Source organism: Clarias gariepinus, chromosome 21, assembly GCF_024256425.1.
Source record: "Clarias gariepinus isolate MV-2021 ecotype Netherlands chromosome 21, CGAR_prim_01v2, whole genome shotgun sequence".
Lineage (NCBI taxonomy): Eukaryota > Metazoa > Chordata > Actinopteri > Siluriformes > Clariidae > Clarias > Clarias gariepinus.
Window position 1 is genome coordinate 15,100,230 of NC_071120.1, and position 16,042 is coordinate 15,116,271.

Below are 16,042 nucleotides of genomic sequence, written 5' to 3' on the forward strand. Positions count from 1 at the left end.
CTTACCCATTAATAACCTCAAACTTAGTTTGGAGTTCAGGAAATTGTCTTGACCAAGACCACACCCCTAAATGCATTGAAGCAACTGCCATGTGATTGGTTTATTAGATAATTGCATTAATGAGACATTGAACAGGTGTTTCTAATAATCCTTTAGGTGAGTGTGTGTTTATATATATATATATATATATATATATATATATATATATATATATATATATATATATATAATACACGCCTGTAGTACATATTATATTGACTCGGATTGCTACAAGCTTTACTGAGTAACACTAGCACTTTTTGTTATTTTCACCACAGCACTGTTAAACTCTCTAATCTGATTGGTTTAATTTACTTTTTGTAAAAGCAGCACTGGCCGTTTTCCCTGCTGTAATTGAAATCACATGTTTTTATTATTAATAGACTCATTCTAATGTTTCTATAGTAACAGCTCAGAGACTGTTATGGCAGATGCTCTGTATAATCTAAGGCTAATATATGATGATTTATTTTTTAAACTTGCTGTTATATTATTAAGGAAACGTATTTATTGTTAATACGGGGAAGTTTTCTTTAAGCAGACGTTAGTTAGGACTAAGAGTAGTATATGACGGCTTGCTTTCTGGTCTTATTAACTTATTGAAGAGGGAGAAAAGGGAAATAATGAAATGAACTTTAAATTGTGAACTCTAATTCATAAATTAGAAAAAAACCATAATGTGTTAATTAAATGATTTTTTAATGAAAATGAAACATTTTAATTGTTTGCAAATTGCTGTGGTACAAAAGGAATCAAACATTGATTATTTTTCTATCGCAGGAAACGCGATAACTCCCTTTCTCCACGCTGAAAACCACCATCTTCAACTTAATAACCTCAAACCTTAACCATTAAGTCGTTTTCACTTTTATTTAGTGTGAAAATTATTTATAATATTCATTAATATTAATGTGCATCAATTGTTTTATGGCAAACAGCCAAATGAAGCTTGAAATGTTCCATAATTATCCAGCAAAATAGCAGAGTCTCCTCTCTCAATGGACATTAGAGCAACTCTTACACGCACACACAACGAAGCTGCAAGATACACCTGTAACCTAGATACACCAGCACCTGTTCCATCTCGTACACCGTATGTGGTATGTTTGAATAACAATTAAACATCAGTTTCTCTGGATGCTTCGACAATCAGGCGGATGTGAAGGCTGGTGCGGCGCTTTCGAGGCTGAAAATTGCCATTATATTTAGAAGATTTGCACCTTCTGTTTTTTCCAGAGGTGTATTATTACAGCACAAGGTGAATGTATAGGACAAAACACCACTGTTTTCACACATTTAAAGTGCTAATTGGGTAAATAATCTATGAGTAGAAGGAAGTGTGGGTGCTGCGGAAGGTAGTGTAAAGATGTTTCCTTTGGGTAATGCACACTGTTGGATGTGTTTGTGAAGAACCTCAGCTGGATGTCATCATTGCCCCTACCCACCAAACTCCCCCCGCCCCCTCCTAAATTCTGTTGACGGCAGCAAGCGCTTTTATTTAGCGACCTTGTTCGCCATAATGATAGAACTTGATTGTAAGGAAAATAAAATCTCTTAGAATTTTCTTCCTCTCTCCTCCTCTTGCACATGTCCCCACTGTCTCTCTATCCTTCTGGAACTAATTTATTTTAAAACATAAAATGGATAACAATTGTGAGATTTGTTAAAAAAAATTTTGTTTGTATGATTGGAAAATTGCTGCATACAAAATACTTTGGTCTAAAGTAATTCTACAGTACATTTTGATTGGTCACAAGATTAATAAAGGATGTACAGTACATAAACAAAACATGTTATCGGTGCTAAAAAGTCTTATCTAAGTCCATTTTTCGTAATGCTTACTTAATACCTAATACTTAATGCTCCCGAACCCTGCCATGTTTTTTTGTAAATATGCATACACGTTTATATTTTTCTCAGATAAAATGAAACCCATTTGCTAAATATAATTTCATGCCCTTTTATGAAGTGTCTTTAACCTTAAAACGGTTCATTTTTAATCTTTCAATGTTTTTAATTGTCATGCGGATGAAACTTGGCCAGTTTAGATTTTACCTAAAAAAACATAATCCTAAAAAAAGTGCATTATTGTAAAATGCAAAATTGTGAAGATATGAATTTAACATGGTTACAGACACTACAGGTTTTTTGCTTTTGAAGCTTTTACCAAAAACCGTAATGCTTTAATTCAAGCAACATTTTTTTACAGATTATATGCTTCTAGACACTGACACCAATTTTAGAAATATTGTTTGAATTAATGTGAATAATTATGAAATACTGTATGAATAATTAGCATTTTATATAGGTAGGATATAATACTAAAAAAGTGCCGTTTTTAGGGTACTTATAAAATCATCAGTCCAAAACGTGTAAAGTTAGCAACTTGAAATTGTTAAGGAAGTAGGAGTAGAAATTTCCATATTGCATAAACTTTAGAAGTAGATTTTTTGACACACACATTTTCTGAGTATATGTATAACATAAGACACATTTAACGTAGTTCAACATTGAACAGATTAATAAGTGTAGTCACAATGCTGTTTATTTCCTGCCATTAAAAAGAGAGCAGGTAAATATCAGTAAGCGAATAAATGTTTAGAACATAAAACAAGCTGAAACTTGTTAAACAAATATTACAAGGTATAACATATAAATCGGTAAAAAACTAAAACACTTTTTACACTTTAAGAAACAAAACTGCGTGTTTGTTGGCAAGTTGCTGTAGTAGAATAAAGCAGTGGAGTCTGTGCGCTTATTAGAAAACAGCTCCCGGGTATAACAGTAACTCTTATCCATGTAAACACTGCCTCGCTCTACTGTTGAAAGTTTTCCCATAACCACAAAACCTGTCGTGTTTTATTTTGTACACGTTGCATAACTAACTCCTGAACTTGTGATGCTAAGAGGCTGCACAGATTGTACATACCAGGCGTACACTTCCACGCAGGGTTCAAATCCAAACTTTTTCGAAACGAAACAAACAGTTTTTACGTACAATGTGTGGGATTCCCTTCAAATAAAAGAACACGATAAAGATTTAGAAATGCAACCTTGTGTGGAGTGTATAGTGTAATTTCATCTAGTGATTATATAACCAGAGTTGATATTAAATGCTGTATTTTTTGTGCTGATTTATCTATTGAGCAGTTTAAAACATTGGTATGTTTGTGCACAAACTACAGAGCCACATGATCTATGCATCCTCTTTATTTACATGCGGGACTGGTTTGTAGATCAGTGTTGCAACAAATTGTGCATTATTACTGTGTATGTGTGTGCGCATGCATGCATACCTGCATGTGTGCGCATGCATGCATACCTGCATGTGTGCGCATGCATGCATACATGCGTGTGTGCGCGCATTTAGGTTGGCATGGCAACTGGTCCCACTCTCGACCATTCACCTCCCATATTTGAGAATGTAAAAAAAAAAAAAAAAAAAATGTTTGTTGTGTAACGCTCTCTGACACTGCGCTGTTCACAGAGCCCCTGTCTATCTGCGCACTGCCTTCTTGTTTCGTGCATCGCTGCTCTCCGGCTGCAAGAGAAAGGCCAGTTGCCATAGCAAAGCTCTCTGCTTGCACACAGGAAGCAGAGCTCACCAACTCTCAGCTGGCATATGTATCTGAAACGAGCTGAGATGCATGTCTCCGACTGGGGAGAAGTGAGGAGGTGGTTGGAAGTTGCATTGTTATAACAATTCACTATGAAATCACTATTACCATAACTGCTGCATACTAGTGTAGAAATGTAGTCCTCTCACCTTTCACAGGTGTAATTTAGTTACAGACATCAGTTTATTAGTCATCTGAAAAAGTACTATCCCAGATGTAGAAAGTCAATTCACCTTTGACCCTATTCATTATTGTACAAGCACCTTACAGTAACGATCACCTGCAAATTGTGGTAACTCCAGCTAACTATGGTGGCCACCAGGGACAAAATGCATACATAAACTTACATTTATATACTCAGCAAAAAAGAAACGTCCCTTTTTCAGGACTGTGTATTTCAACAATAATGTTGTAAAAATCCAAATAACTTTACAGATCTTCATTGTAAAGGGTTTAAACAATGTTTTAAATGCATGTTCAATTAACCATAATCAATTAATTAACATGCACCTGTGGAATGGTCGTTAAGACCTTAACAGCTTACAGAAAGTAGGCATTTAAGATCACAGTTCTAAAAACGCAGGACATTAAAGAGACTGGTCTACCGACTGTGAAAAACAGCCAAAGAAAGATGCCCAGGGTCCCTGCTCATCTGTGTGAACGTGCATTAGGCATGCTGCAGGGAGGCATGAGGACTGCTGATGTGGCTAGGGCAATAAATTGCCATGTCCGCACTGTGAGACGCCTAAGACGGCGCTACAGGGAGACAGGAAGGACAGCTGATCATCCTCGCAGTGGAAGACCACGTGTAACAACACCTGCACAGGATCTGTACATCCGAATATCACAGGTACAGGATGGCCACAACAACTGCCCGAGTCACACCCGGAACACACAATCCCTCCATCAGTGCTCAGACTGTCCGCAATAGGCGGTCCATGAGGAGGAGATGCACTGCAGTACTTCAAGCAGCTGGTGGCCACACCAGATACTGACTGGTACTTTTGATTTTGAGCCTCCTTTCATTCAGGGACACATTGTGAAACATTTTTAGTTTATGTCTTATGGTGTTGACTCTGTTAGTGTTCATACAAATATTTACACATTAAGTTTACTGAAAGTAAAAACAGTTGAAAGTCAGAGGACTTTTCTTTTTTTGCTGAGTATATAATATAGAAGCTCGGATTGCGAGTAACACCGTTTGCGAGCGTTCCGCAAGACAAGCAAAAATTTTTTATAACATTTTACTTGAAAAATAAGCAAGTCATGACTTAAACAAACATGCATTCGCTTCTTGTTTTGACGTCACATAATCACAACTGAGCTAATGTAAAAAAAAAAATTCTCTCTTGCGCTGCGGAATTGTGGGTAATTGTCTTTACCTGCGCTGTCTTAGTGCATGTCCCTCGATCGTGTAATAAAAGAAATGAAATTAAAAAAATAAATATCTTGTGGTTGAGGCATCGGACTACAGTTCAGAAGGTCCTAGGTTCAAAACCCACGATCACCAAGGTTGCTAGGTAGGTGGTAGGTTCCTAACGTCTCTGATGTATAATAAGATAAAAATGTAAGCTGCTCTGGATAAGGGTGTCTGCCAAACTGTCTAAATATAAATCTGGGCAAAAACTGTGATGAAATTTTATCAGCTTGATGTTTTTAAGCAGGATCTGTATATTTTGCTTCTGACCGTTTATCAAACTCTGATATACAGTATCGCTCATTCATAACATTTCAATTTTTTTATTTTATTTTAATTTAATTTTTTTCCCTATTTTCTTTCTAATTTAGTCGTGTCCAATTCCTCCCCTTTACCACATTAAGGCTACTACGACCACTCAGTCGGGTGAGCCGTAAACCAGTAAAACAGTGCTATCCGTTCTTTTCGCTTGCCTGAGCTCACAGACGCCCCTGATTGGCTGTAGAGCCGTTGATTTGAGCCGAAGTACCTCTCATCCCTCCTCTCTAAGAGAGCTCGGCCAGTCAGCTCTCTCTAGACCTCCAGCTGTGAGGCCTGACCAGGCAGTTACTAGGGATGCTGTAAATGTATTGTACTTCATATCTGCCCTCTCTCACATGCCTTCACAGGCTTCTCATTTCCAATGCACGCTTCTGTTCTCTATTAGGTTGAGTGACATAATTTAATGTATGTTCATTCCAACATATCGGATCCTTATTGTAGCTGCTCAGCATCCAACTATGATCGTTACCTCCTGGTTAAATGGCACAGGGACATCAGGGTCTTAAACCTGAATCTATGCTGTAAACATAACCTCTGTACTGATAAACAGTTCTTTTACTGTGTCATCATGTCTTATGTTGTGATTATTTTCAGCTCCCCACATGCCCACAAGCATGTCTCTCACCTCTCTCTTACTTCAGCTCGCTTGTCGATGGAAATCCGATTAGTCTGAGACGTGTCTGTGTGTATTAATGATTTAGCATTCTTGTTAGTCACAAATGGATTCGACTGGCAGGGAAGATTTCGGAACCAGGCCAGGTTTTCACATTCAATAATACCATACCATGTAGATGGTATATGCTATATAGATTTCTATGTCTGCATATTAATTATGTTTTTTTTTTTATTAAACATAGTTAACCATGTGGCTGGAAGGCAAATGTCAAATTAACTGTCTTGACCAACCTGTTTACAGAAGGACGAGGACATACACTATACACTAACAAAGCTAATAATCACTAGATTAAGAGGGCTAGACTGATGATACACAGCTTGATACTGTTCTATAATGTATGTAGATACAGATAAAAGGAAAAACAACGTACAGTACAATAGCTTTCCATGTTGTTCAGTTTTGGGGCAGAACAACACTTTCCCTCTGTGTCTGCATTGATACTTCACATTTCAGGAAGTGTACTAAAAGGGATGCACATAATTTATTTCCAAAAATATTCCCTTGGTGGTGTTATAATGATAATAACCTCCTGTAGGTGTTCCGTTGGGTTGAGGGCTGGTGTGCGTGTGGAGGTCAGAGCATGTGATTGATATCTTTTTTACACATCAACAGTGAACCTGACAGAAATGTGAACCGCCTGATCACAGGGCACAGGTGACCAGCCGAAGAGCTGGTAATGTATGGTGTGTGTGTGTGTGTGTATATATATATATATATATATATATATATATATATATATATATATATATATATATACACACACACAGTGGGATGCGTAAGTTTGGGCACCCTTGTTAATCTTCATGATTTTCCTGTATAAATCGTTGGTTGTCACAATAAAAAAATTCAGTTAAATACATCTTTTAGGAGACACACACAGTGATATTTGAGAAGTGAAACTAAGTTTATAGGATTTACAGAAAATGTGCAATAATTGTTTAAACAAAATTAGGCAGGTGCATAAATTTGGCCACCACATAAAAGAAATTAACTCAATATTTAGTAGATCCTCCTTTTGCAGAAATAACAGCCTCTAAACGCTCCCTATAGCTTCCAATGAGAGTCTGGATTATGGTTGAAGATATTTTGGACCATTCCTCTTTGCAAAACATCTCTAGTTCATTCAGGTTTGATGGCTTTCGAGCATGGACAGTTTACTTTAACTCACACCACAGATTTTTATTTATATTCAGGTTTGGGGACTGAGATGGCCATTCCAGAACGTTGTACTTGTTCCTCTGCATGAAAGCCTTAGTATATTTTGAGCAGTGTTTAGGGTTGTTGTCTTGTTAAAAGATCCAGCCCCGGCGCAGCTTCAGCTTTGTCACTGATCTCTGGACATTGCTCTCCACAATCTGCTGATATTGAGTGGAATCCATGCGTCCACCAACTTTGACAAGATTCCCAGTCCCTGGCCTGGCCACACAGCCCCACAGCATGATGGAACCGCCACCATATTTTACTGTAGGTAGCAGGTGTTTTTCTTGGAATGCTGTGTTCCTCCATGCATAACGCCCCTTGTTATGCCCAAATGACTAAAATTTTAGTTTCATCAGTCCACAGCACCTTATTCCAAAATAAAACTGGCTTGTAGGAATGTGCATCAGCATACCTCAAGCGGTTCTGTTTGTGCTGTGGGCGGAGAAAAGGCTTCCTCTGCATCATTCTCGCGTACAGCATCTTCTTGTGTAAAGTGCGCTAAATAGTTGAACGATGCACAGTGACTCCGTCTGCAGCAAGATGATGATGTAGGTTACTGGTGCTGGTCTGTGGGTTGATTCTGACTTCTCACCAGTCGTGGCTTCTGTTTATCCGAGATTTTTCTTGGTCTGCTACAGCCTTAACTTGAACTGTGCCTGTGGTCTTCCATTTCCTCAATATGTTCCTAACTGTGGAAACAGACAGCTAAAATGTCTGAGACAGCTTTCTGTATCCTTCCCATAAACCATGATGGTGAACTATCTTTGTTTTTTAGGTCATTTGAGAGTTGTTTTTAAGACCCCCATGTTGCTACTCTTCAGAGAATATTTGAAGTGGAGGGAAACTTACAATTGCCCCCCCCCCCCTTAAATACTCTTTCTCATAATAGGATTCACCTGTGTATGGAGGTCAGGGGTCACTGTGCTTACCAAGCCAATTTGAGTTCCAATAACTAGTTCTAAAGGTTTTGGAATCAATAAAATGACAGTGCCCAAATGTATGCACCTGCCTAATTTTGTTTAAACAATTGTTGCACACTTTCTGTAAATCCTATAAACTTTGTTTCACTTCTCAAATATCACTGTGTATGTCTCCGATATGATATATTTAACTGAATGATTTAGACCAACGATTTATACAGGAAAATCATGAAGATTAACAAGGGTTCCCAAACTTGCGCATCCCACTGTGTGTATGTGTATATACATATATATATTTCTTAATAATAAAAATGGTCATAGTGTTATGTGTTTATCTATACTACAACTAGTATTTTATTATTATTATTTTTTTAAATGCACTCCAATTATGTTTTTAATGAGAAGCCTTGGTCATATTCAGGATCACGGGCTTTAATGCGAACACTGCTTTCTGTTGTTTTTAAATAACTAAATGAAACACGTTTGTGCCTAAATTGCCTAAATCATTATGATAAATGTTAATGATATCCCATCAAATAATTGTGATTATTATTTTCTTCATTATTGTGCAGCTGATGTTTACTTTGCTGAATGTTAATTAACTTGGAGTTCACGCATTGTTGCTTCTAACGCTAATGCTATTTTGTCAGGTCCTGGATAGGTTTTTTAGTTTTTGATGCTTAATGCTTCAAATTACTGCCTTTGATTAATAAAGTCTATATTTTTCATTATAAGAGTAGTTATGCACATACATCTTTATTGAGGTGAGTATAAGGCACATTTTACTTATTGTATACATCATTGTACTACAGCTCTCCCCTTTAAATTAGCAATTTCATTCCATTCTTCCATGCAAAAATACTCCAGATGCCAAATTCCATTCTATCTTGACTAGAGCCCCAGTCCTAGCAAACCCATGGCATGATGCTACTGTACCACCACCATGCTTCACATCGGGTATGGTGTTCTTAAAATGCATGATAAACATTTTGTCATGCCAAAACGTATTTGGGCGTTGTGGTATAAGTGAAGAGTAATCCCAATTCTTGATGTAATAGTCTGGTGTCTGCATGTTTGGTCATATTGTGTATGTTTTTAAATTATGCCCAGAACGTTTTGCCTTGGTTTCGTCAGAATATCAAACATATGGTTTAGCCAAATGTCAGTAAACCTGTATCCGGCTCCCATACCCAGTTGAAAATGAGAGTTTGTTCTAACATGCACAACCAGTACTTGCCAGATCTTCTTGCAGCTCCTTTAGCGATGCTCTTGGTGGTCGAAAATTTCATAGTGTCCTTAGTTTTCAGTGTTAGAAGGAATGTCCTGTTCTTGTTTATGCCAGTGAGATCACGTACATGCATGCGCTTTGTCTTCCAGCAGAAAGATGATGAACTCCCATAGCAGCAGGGTTAATTCAGAATCACCTCATTGACGACAGGTGTATGATAATTAATGTTATGCAACCATTAGTTCTTTAACTGTCAGTTGCCAGCTCCACCAGTCGCGGTTAGTTGGTTCTGCCAGTTGCGGGAGGATATGTGTTCAGCTCAGCAAAATAACTTGTTAAATAAAGAAACCATTCTTAATCTGTTGATCACAACAATGACTGTTGTGGAACTGTTGTATAGGAGCAATATCACACTCGAGGCCGTGCTGTTGTGCTGGTCATCAGCACCACTGGGATGATAACTCAGCACAACCTCTTGTGTGATATTGCTTAGGAATTGTTATTATTGTTAATGCTAAGTAAAGTCAGATAACCACTGTTTATGTCTATAACATTCTGTAGGAAGCAGGTTATACAACATTTGCTTGATAAGGCTGAAATGCCAGTTTACCAGGCAGATGTTTTGCATTCTCTTAATAACCTATCAGATATTTATAAACTATAGCCACATTCAAAACATTTTAATCATTAAAAAAAAGAAAAAAAAAACTATTTAAATAAATCTAATATTTAAATATGTTTCTGGGTGATCTATTTTGTGCTCTGTGAAGTATAATTGTTTTATTATGAGCTAGGAATTTTAACACTTGTTATTGAATTCCAGTGTCCAGCATCATGCTGATCAGCACCCAGTCTTTAAGAACTGATTTCATGTTTGATGCTGATGAATATTATCTCTTGTTCACTGCACTGCAGGTGAGGTGCCTGACCCTGTTCGTGACCCACTACCCTCCCCTGTGCGAGCTTGAGAAGCTCTACCCAGGTCACGTCGGAAACTACCACATGGCCTTCCTGCTCAACGAGCCCGAGACGCCATCTGAAGGTAAGCGAAAGGTGTGTGCATGTGCATGGTTGATACGGATAACTGACGGTTGAGACTTAGGTGTAGGCCTTCAATAAACGACATCAATAAACCCAGTTGAAGTATATACTGTAGATGCGTGAAAGCCTAGCTATCGGCCAGTAAACCTTACAAGGATAGAAGGCAAATAAGATACGAGGAAATATTGTTTAATAAAAATTCAAAGGCATAAAATTGACAATTCATTTTGAGCAACGAGTCTCCTGTGAGTCATATTTGTATCTCGAGCCCTTTTATAGCGTAGCATTGCTTGAAGTTGTGAACTGGAGAAGAATAGAGTATTCGTCATTGTAATCTCAGTTGTCTGGTGGTTTAATAGAAAATGTACATCCTGTATAAGTGGGAAGTTTAACACGTGTTCTGTAACACATTTGCAGACAAGCAGAGTGTAATATTGATAATAACAGTTTCTAACGCTGTAGTAATTATTACTTATATCTGATAATAATATAATATACGACAATACTTTGATCTTCCGAAGTTTGTAAATTTTTGGCTTTTGTTTACATTTTCCTGGCTTTGATATTATTTTTGACTGCAACTGGAAGACTGAAGCTGCTCAAATCTTTTTTGTTTTTAAAAGGCAACTCGTGAGTGGGTGGATGATTTGGGGTAAACGTTTGACAAATAGTATGGTAGTAAAATGTGGAAAGACATGTGGAACTAAATAACAGAATATTAACATGGTACCATATGTTGAGCACGGCTCAGATTTTTAATATCTATTACAGATCTAACTGATCATTTGTATTTTGAGTTTAAAATGTCATGAAATTGTTACATAACTGGATCAGATCTAAATCATTACACGTACAGTAAATGTGTGTATATATATTTGAAAAAGCTCATATTTTGGTCTCCCGAGTGGCACAACAGGAAAAACACTCTATCCTGTATAGATCATAAGTCTTGATTCCAAAGTCTCCAGTCCAGAAGATTTAGAGTCTAAAAGCTGAGAGAGGCATATTCTCTCTCCCCTAACAATCAAAGCGACAGCAGTGAGTCTATGAGCTTACTGTATGTATGAGATAGAGGTTGGATATTGCTTTCCTTTGAGTGTGTGATAAAGTTTAAAAAGATGGTGTTTCCTAGCATGTCTCAAAAAAATCACCCTTGTGGGTTACAAGCTGTCATGTTTTTTTTTCTTTTTCCTTTTCTTCTTCTGTCCATCATTTAAACGAGCACTATTTATTTTCTCTGTCATTTCAGCTTCAATGTACACCTTGGATTTAGATATCTCTCTCAAAAGGATTTTCTTTCGCTATGCCTCATGTTTCTCGAGTGCTCCTCTCTGATGTAACACTTTTTCAACTTGTCTTTCTACCCTGCAGAGGAGGAGGTGCAGCCTGAGTTCATCACTTTCCTCTATCAGTTGACGGAGGGAGCGGCGGCTCGGAGCTATGGGCTAAACGTGGCGCGGCTGGCTGACATCCCCCAGAGCATACTCGCATCTGCTGCGCTCAAATCCAAAGAGCTGGAGGCCATCGTCAACAGCCGCAGGTACACGACGTGGGCCGTGGAAACCTTATGCAACTTTTAAAAAATGCTTTATGTGCTATGAATAAAATAAGGCCAAGTGCTCGGCATGGATGAGAAATCGAAAAAACTGCATCCCACATGACTTGAATGAAACAAGTCTGCATTTGGCTTTAGGGCTGCTGTGTGCAAAAGCCATCTGCTTCCAGGACAGGACTAACAAGTAATTAAGCTCTTACAATAATTCCAGTTTTAATCTCACTGTCGCAGAAAGATCTATTTTGATCTGCTCTGATCTGAAACATCGCCGCTTTCTTGATTTCTTCTCCATTGATTGTTCTTGTTTCTCAAGATGGATACAAACGAATTTATTTGTAAGTTGTTCACAGGTGCCTTAGTTACGCACTCACTCTCACTTATCTTCTATACCACTTTATCCTGTATTCAGGGTCACAGGGGGCCTTGGGCCCTTTCAGAAACTCTGAGCACAGGGCAGGCATCACCCTGGATTTTTTTTTAAAGAATGATAGTTATAAAACATGGATTATTAAATAACTCCAAACCTGCCCAAGGTTAGAGGACTTTTACCCGTGACTGTTCAGAACTTTTTTTTTTCCCCAACTGAAAATGAACATTCAACAGAGTCTGTCAGGTTCATCCCTCGAGACAAGTGATGCCAGCAAGTGATAATCACATCTTTTTGAACAGCTGCACAGTCGCCGTTAGGGGACAGGAATAAAGCGCAGACGGTCATATTTGGCTAGTGTCGCTTGCTATGACTGATGTGAGAGATCACCGCTCCCCACTGAGAGCACAGACAATCTGCTCCCTAGACTCCTGGCTTCAGATGGCTGTACTGGGATTCAAACTTGTGATTTCCAGATAATAGAGTGGATACTTTTCCTTTGTTCATATCGGAACAAGGGCACAGAATTGGTTACGTCTGAGGGTATCAAGGAAATAACTGACTAATTCCGGTCCCTGGTGCATTTTAGTGCAAACCCAATGCAGGGTAGGAGACTCTACTAAATTCAAATTCAGTCATACACAGTACGATATGCAGTGAAATGCTTGTACGACCGCCAGTGACCTTAAAAAGAAAATAAAAACTATATATAAGAAATAAATATTAATAAAAAGAAATACACAGAAAATACATTTAACTAGTAAAATAAACTGTACAAATAAGGGCATAATAAAAATATTACAAAATATAGGAATATGAGGGAGAAGGGAAAAAAACAAAAATAAAAATAAGAAAGAATCATCATGCTGCAAAGGCTAAGCTGCATTTGACTACTGGAAGGATCTTTAAATGTTTCTGGATTTTTGCAGGTGATTGTCATTCAGTAACATATGCACATGAGGACAGAAAATTGATAAATGAAAGCTGTCAAGAAAGTATTTAAAACATGCGACTGTAAGACATGGGGCAAACTGGAATTATTTCTAAAGGACTTCATCCAAATCATTAGGTAGTGTCGAGAGCAATAATTAACAAGGAGAGAATAATTAAATAATAAAACTGTAAAATAAACACAATGACACGCACTCTTTTATTATTATTATTATTCATTTATTTATTTATTGCAAGCCATACACATACAGTAGATATACGATTAAAAAAATTAGTGTAGTCTGTGCTTCAGGGGGGGAAAACTGATACTGTACCAAAAAGAGAAAAAAAATTGAAGGGAATGTGGATATTATTAGAATATCTAATTATTTTATTTGCATTTGATATATTTTTGATTTATATATATATTTAATATGCACAGCTTTCAATGCACTTCAATGCGTTGCGTTTAAACTTTTTACAGCAACAACTGTGAGACAAAAGCATGAGTAAGCAGGCAGCAGGATGAATCTGTATCATTAACAGAATGATGCAGTAAGTGCAGGAATTAACTAATACACAGGATAACATAGGGAAGATCACTGCATGGTAACTCCACAGAACATCAACACTATTCTCAACTGGACAGCTTAGGTTTTAAAACTGTACAAACACTATACGGAAATTTCCTGTCATTTCAACCCATCTAATATGGAGATATGCGCCGGTGTGTGTGTGTGTGCTTTGTTTGCTTTTGTATTAATCTCACGCAGAAGCTTTTGACATCAGATCATACATCTTGATGCAATATGTGTTATCGCAGTGTGATTGAATTATCTAAATGCAAATTGGATCATTGCTTTGAAGAGCTAAATCATAACGTCAGTGACGAACTGAATGGGTTCTGCCGCTGCAGCAGCAGCAGCACACGCTGCTTTCCATAGATCATTATCACTTTACTGGGTATGTAGGCCAGTGGGATGAGTCGCATGCACTTCCCATTAGAGCCGTTATTATCTTGGTTATCATCAAAGTATCATCCCCGGCTTATGTAGAGTTAGTGTGCTGAGTGTAAATGAGGCTGCAAATAATAATAATAATAATAATAATAATAACTTCTGTTTCTGGTTGAACATAATCATGTCATACGCTGAACAGTGCACAATGCGAGCTGCCACAGAAAAGGGTAAACAAAGTTAAACATGTTGTTTTTTTTCTTATGTCTTTTTCTAGGAAAACTGTGAAGCTGCTTACTGATGCTTGGAAAATCACTAACAGGGAATCATTACTTGAGTGGAAAAAAGGCAGACATTAATAAGGCTTGAGTGTGTATGGGTCTGCAAGGAGATGCTGCTGTAGTTCCTTAAAACCTACACTTTATGCCAACTTACATACAATTATGAGTTTTCAGGTCTGTAAAGTTTTTGTGTCATGAAAGTTGAATAACTTTTGTAGATTCATGTTGCTCTATTAAAGATTCTATGCACTGAGCAAAAAAAAACTCTTAAGAAAAAGAAAAACGTACTGTATGAATGTGCATTGCTGTGTGTGATGAATCAAAAATAATTAAATCCTCTGCTATATTCACTCCCAGTTTGTCTTTTTACTCTTTTTTTTTAAGTCCTGTGTACAAGTGTGATCACAACCTGTTAATTCTTTATCTTATGTCAGAGATAACACGATCATTGATTTGACTTGATAAAAAGCAGGGGGAAAAAACCCAAATGCTGGATACTGACTGAAAATATTCCATTCGATTTCCTGGGGCTTCCTGCTGTTGTTTTAACATAAACCTCTGCACGTACCAATGCATGGCGCAAGGTGAGAGCTGAAGTGCATTCTGATGAACTTCTGAGTAAACAGATGGACTGTGGACATAAAGCACACGCCATCCTTGCTGTGTATGTAGTGTCTTTTCCGGGAAACATTTCGAACACTTTATTTGCCAGCTTGCCACAGGTGTGACGTGCATCTGTTCACCTTCTTTTTGCCAAATAAGCCGATGACGGAGAGATAAATGTGGAAAACGTTTCATGATGGCTTTAAAAGTACAAAGATGAGACAGTTGCATTTGAAAAAACCTGGGTTTCACAGAGAAATGCGGGTCAGCTAATTTTTCGCTCCTTTATCACACATGACAGCCGTGGCATTCCTCAGGATTTATTGCTGATTACGACTTTTTTACTTTTCAGATTCCTAAGCACTTTCAGCAGCTTGGGGTGTATTGCACAGACAGATCTTGACTGAATTAGGTACTTTTCCACCTCACACTGATAACTAAGAGATTAGACCTCTAGTGCGCTGGTGTTTGCAATAGGCTGAGTAAGTAAAGGAGTGTGTCTTTTTTATCAATTTCATTTAATTAGCTGATTACTGGTTTAATGATAAAACATTAACATGCTGATAATCTGCCAAAGTTGGTGATAGCCCACTAATGAATGAATAAATAAATATTAATGCACAATCTGGGCTTGTAGTACCAGTCCCAGACCTCTGACTGATTATCCATGGTAAAATAAATGTTTGTAAGGTCATTCTTAAATAAAGTGTGAAAAATTGTGACTACAAACTTAATTGTTATTAAAGGGACCAAATGAGTCCCTTAGGGTTTTCTAAGTTTGTTGTACAGTAGGTTAGGTTTATAGGTGAATCGTATATAATTTAATGATCCAGTTCTTAATAGATGCAGCTGTGTACAATTGTAGTTCCACTTTTCTGTTTCAGGTCCAAG

The 16,042-nt window shown here is 37.5% G+C and overlaps 1 protein-coding gene across 2 annotated transcripts in view; it reads left to right on the forward strand.

The window, feature by feature from the left end:
• msh3 (mutS homolog 3 (E. coli)) overlaps positions 1 to 14,898 on the forward strand; it is a 66,857-nt gene extending 51,959 nt beyond the window's left edge. The window contains exons 22-24 of one of the 2 annotated variants that reach the window (XM_053481733.1): positions 10,334 to 10,471; positions 11,833 to 11,999; positions 14,545 to 14,898. In XM_053481733.1, the coding sequence (XP_053337708.1) occupies positions 10,334 to 10,471; positions 11,833 to 11,999; positions 14,545 to 14,626 (387 nt within the window). In that variant the 3' untranslated portion in view covers positions 14,627 to 14,898. Of the gene's footprint in view, positions 1 to 10,333; positions 10,472 to 11,830; positions 12,000 to 14,544 lie in introns of both variants that reach the window. The other variant, XM_053481734.1, reaches the window with a different exon arrangement.
• The last annotated feature ends 1,144 nt before the right edge of the window (positions 14,899 to 16,042 follow it).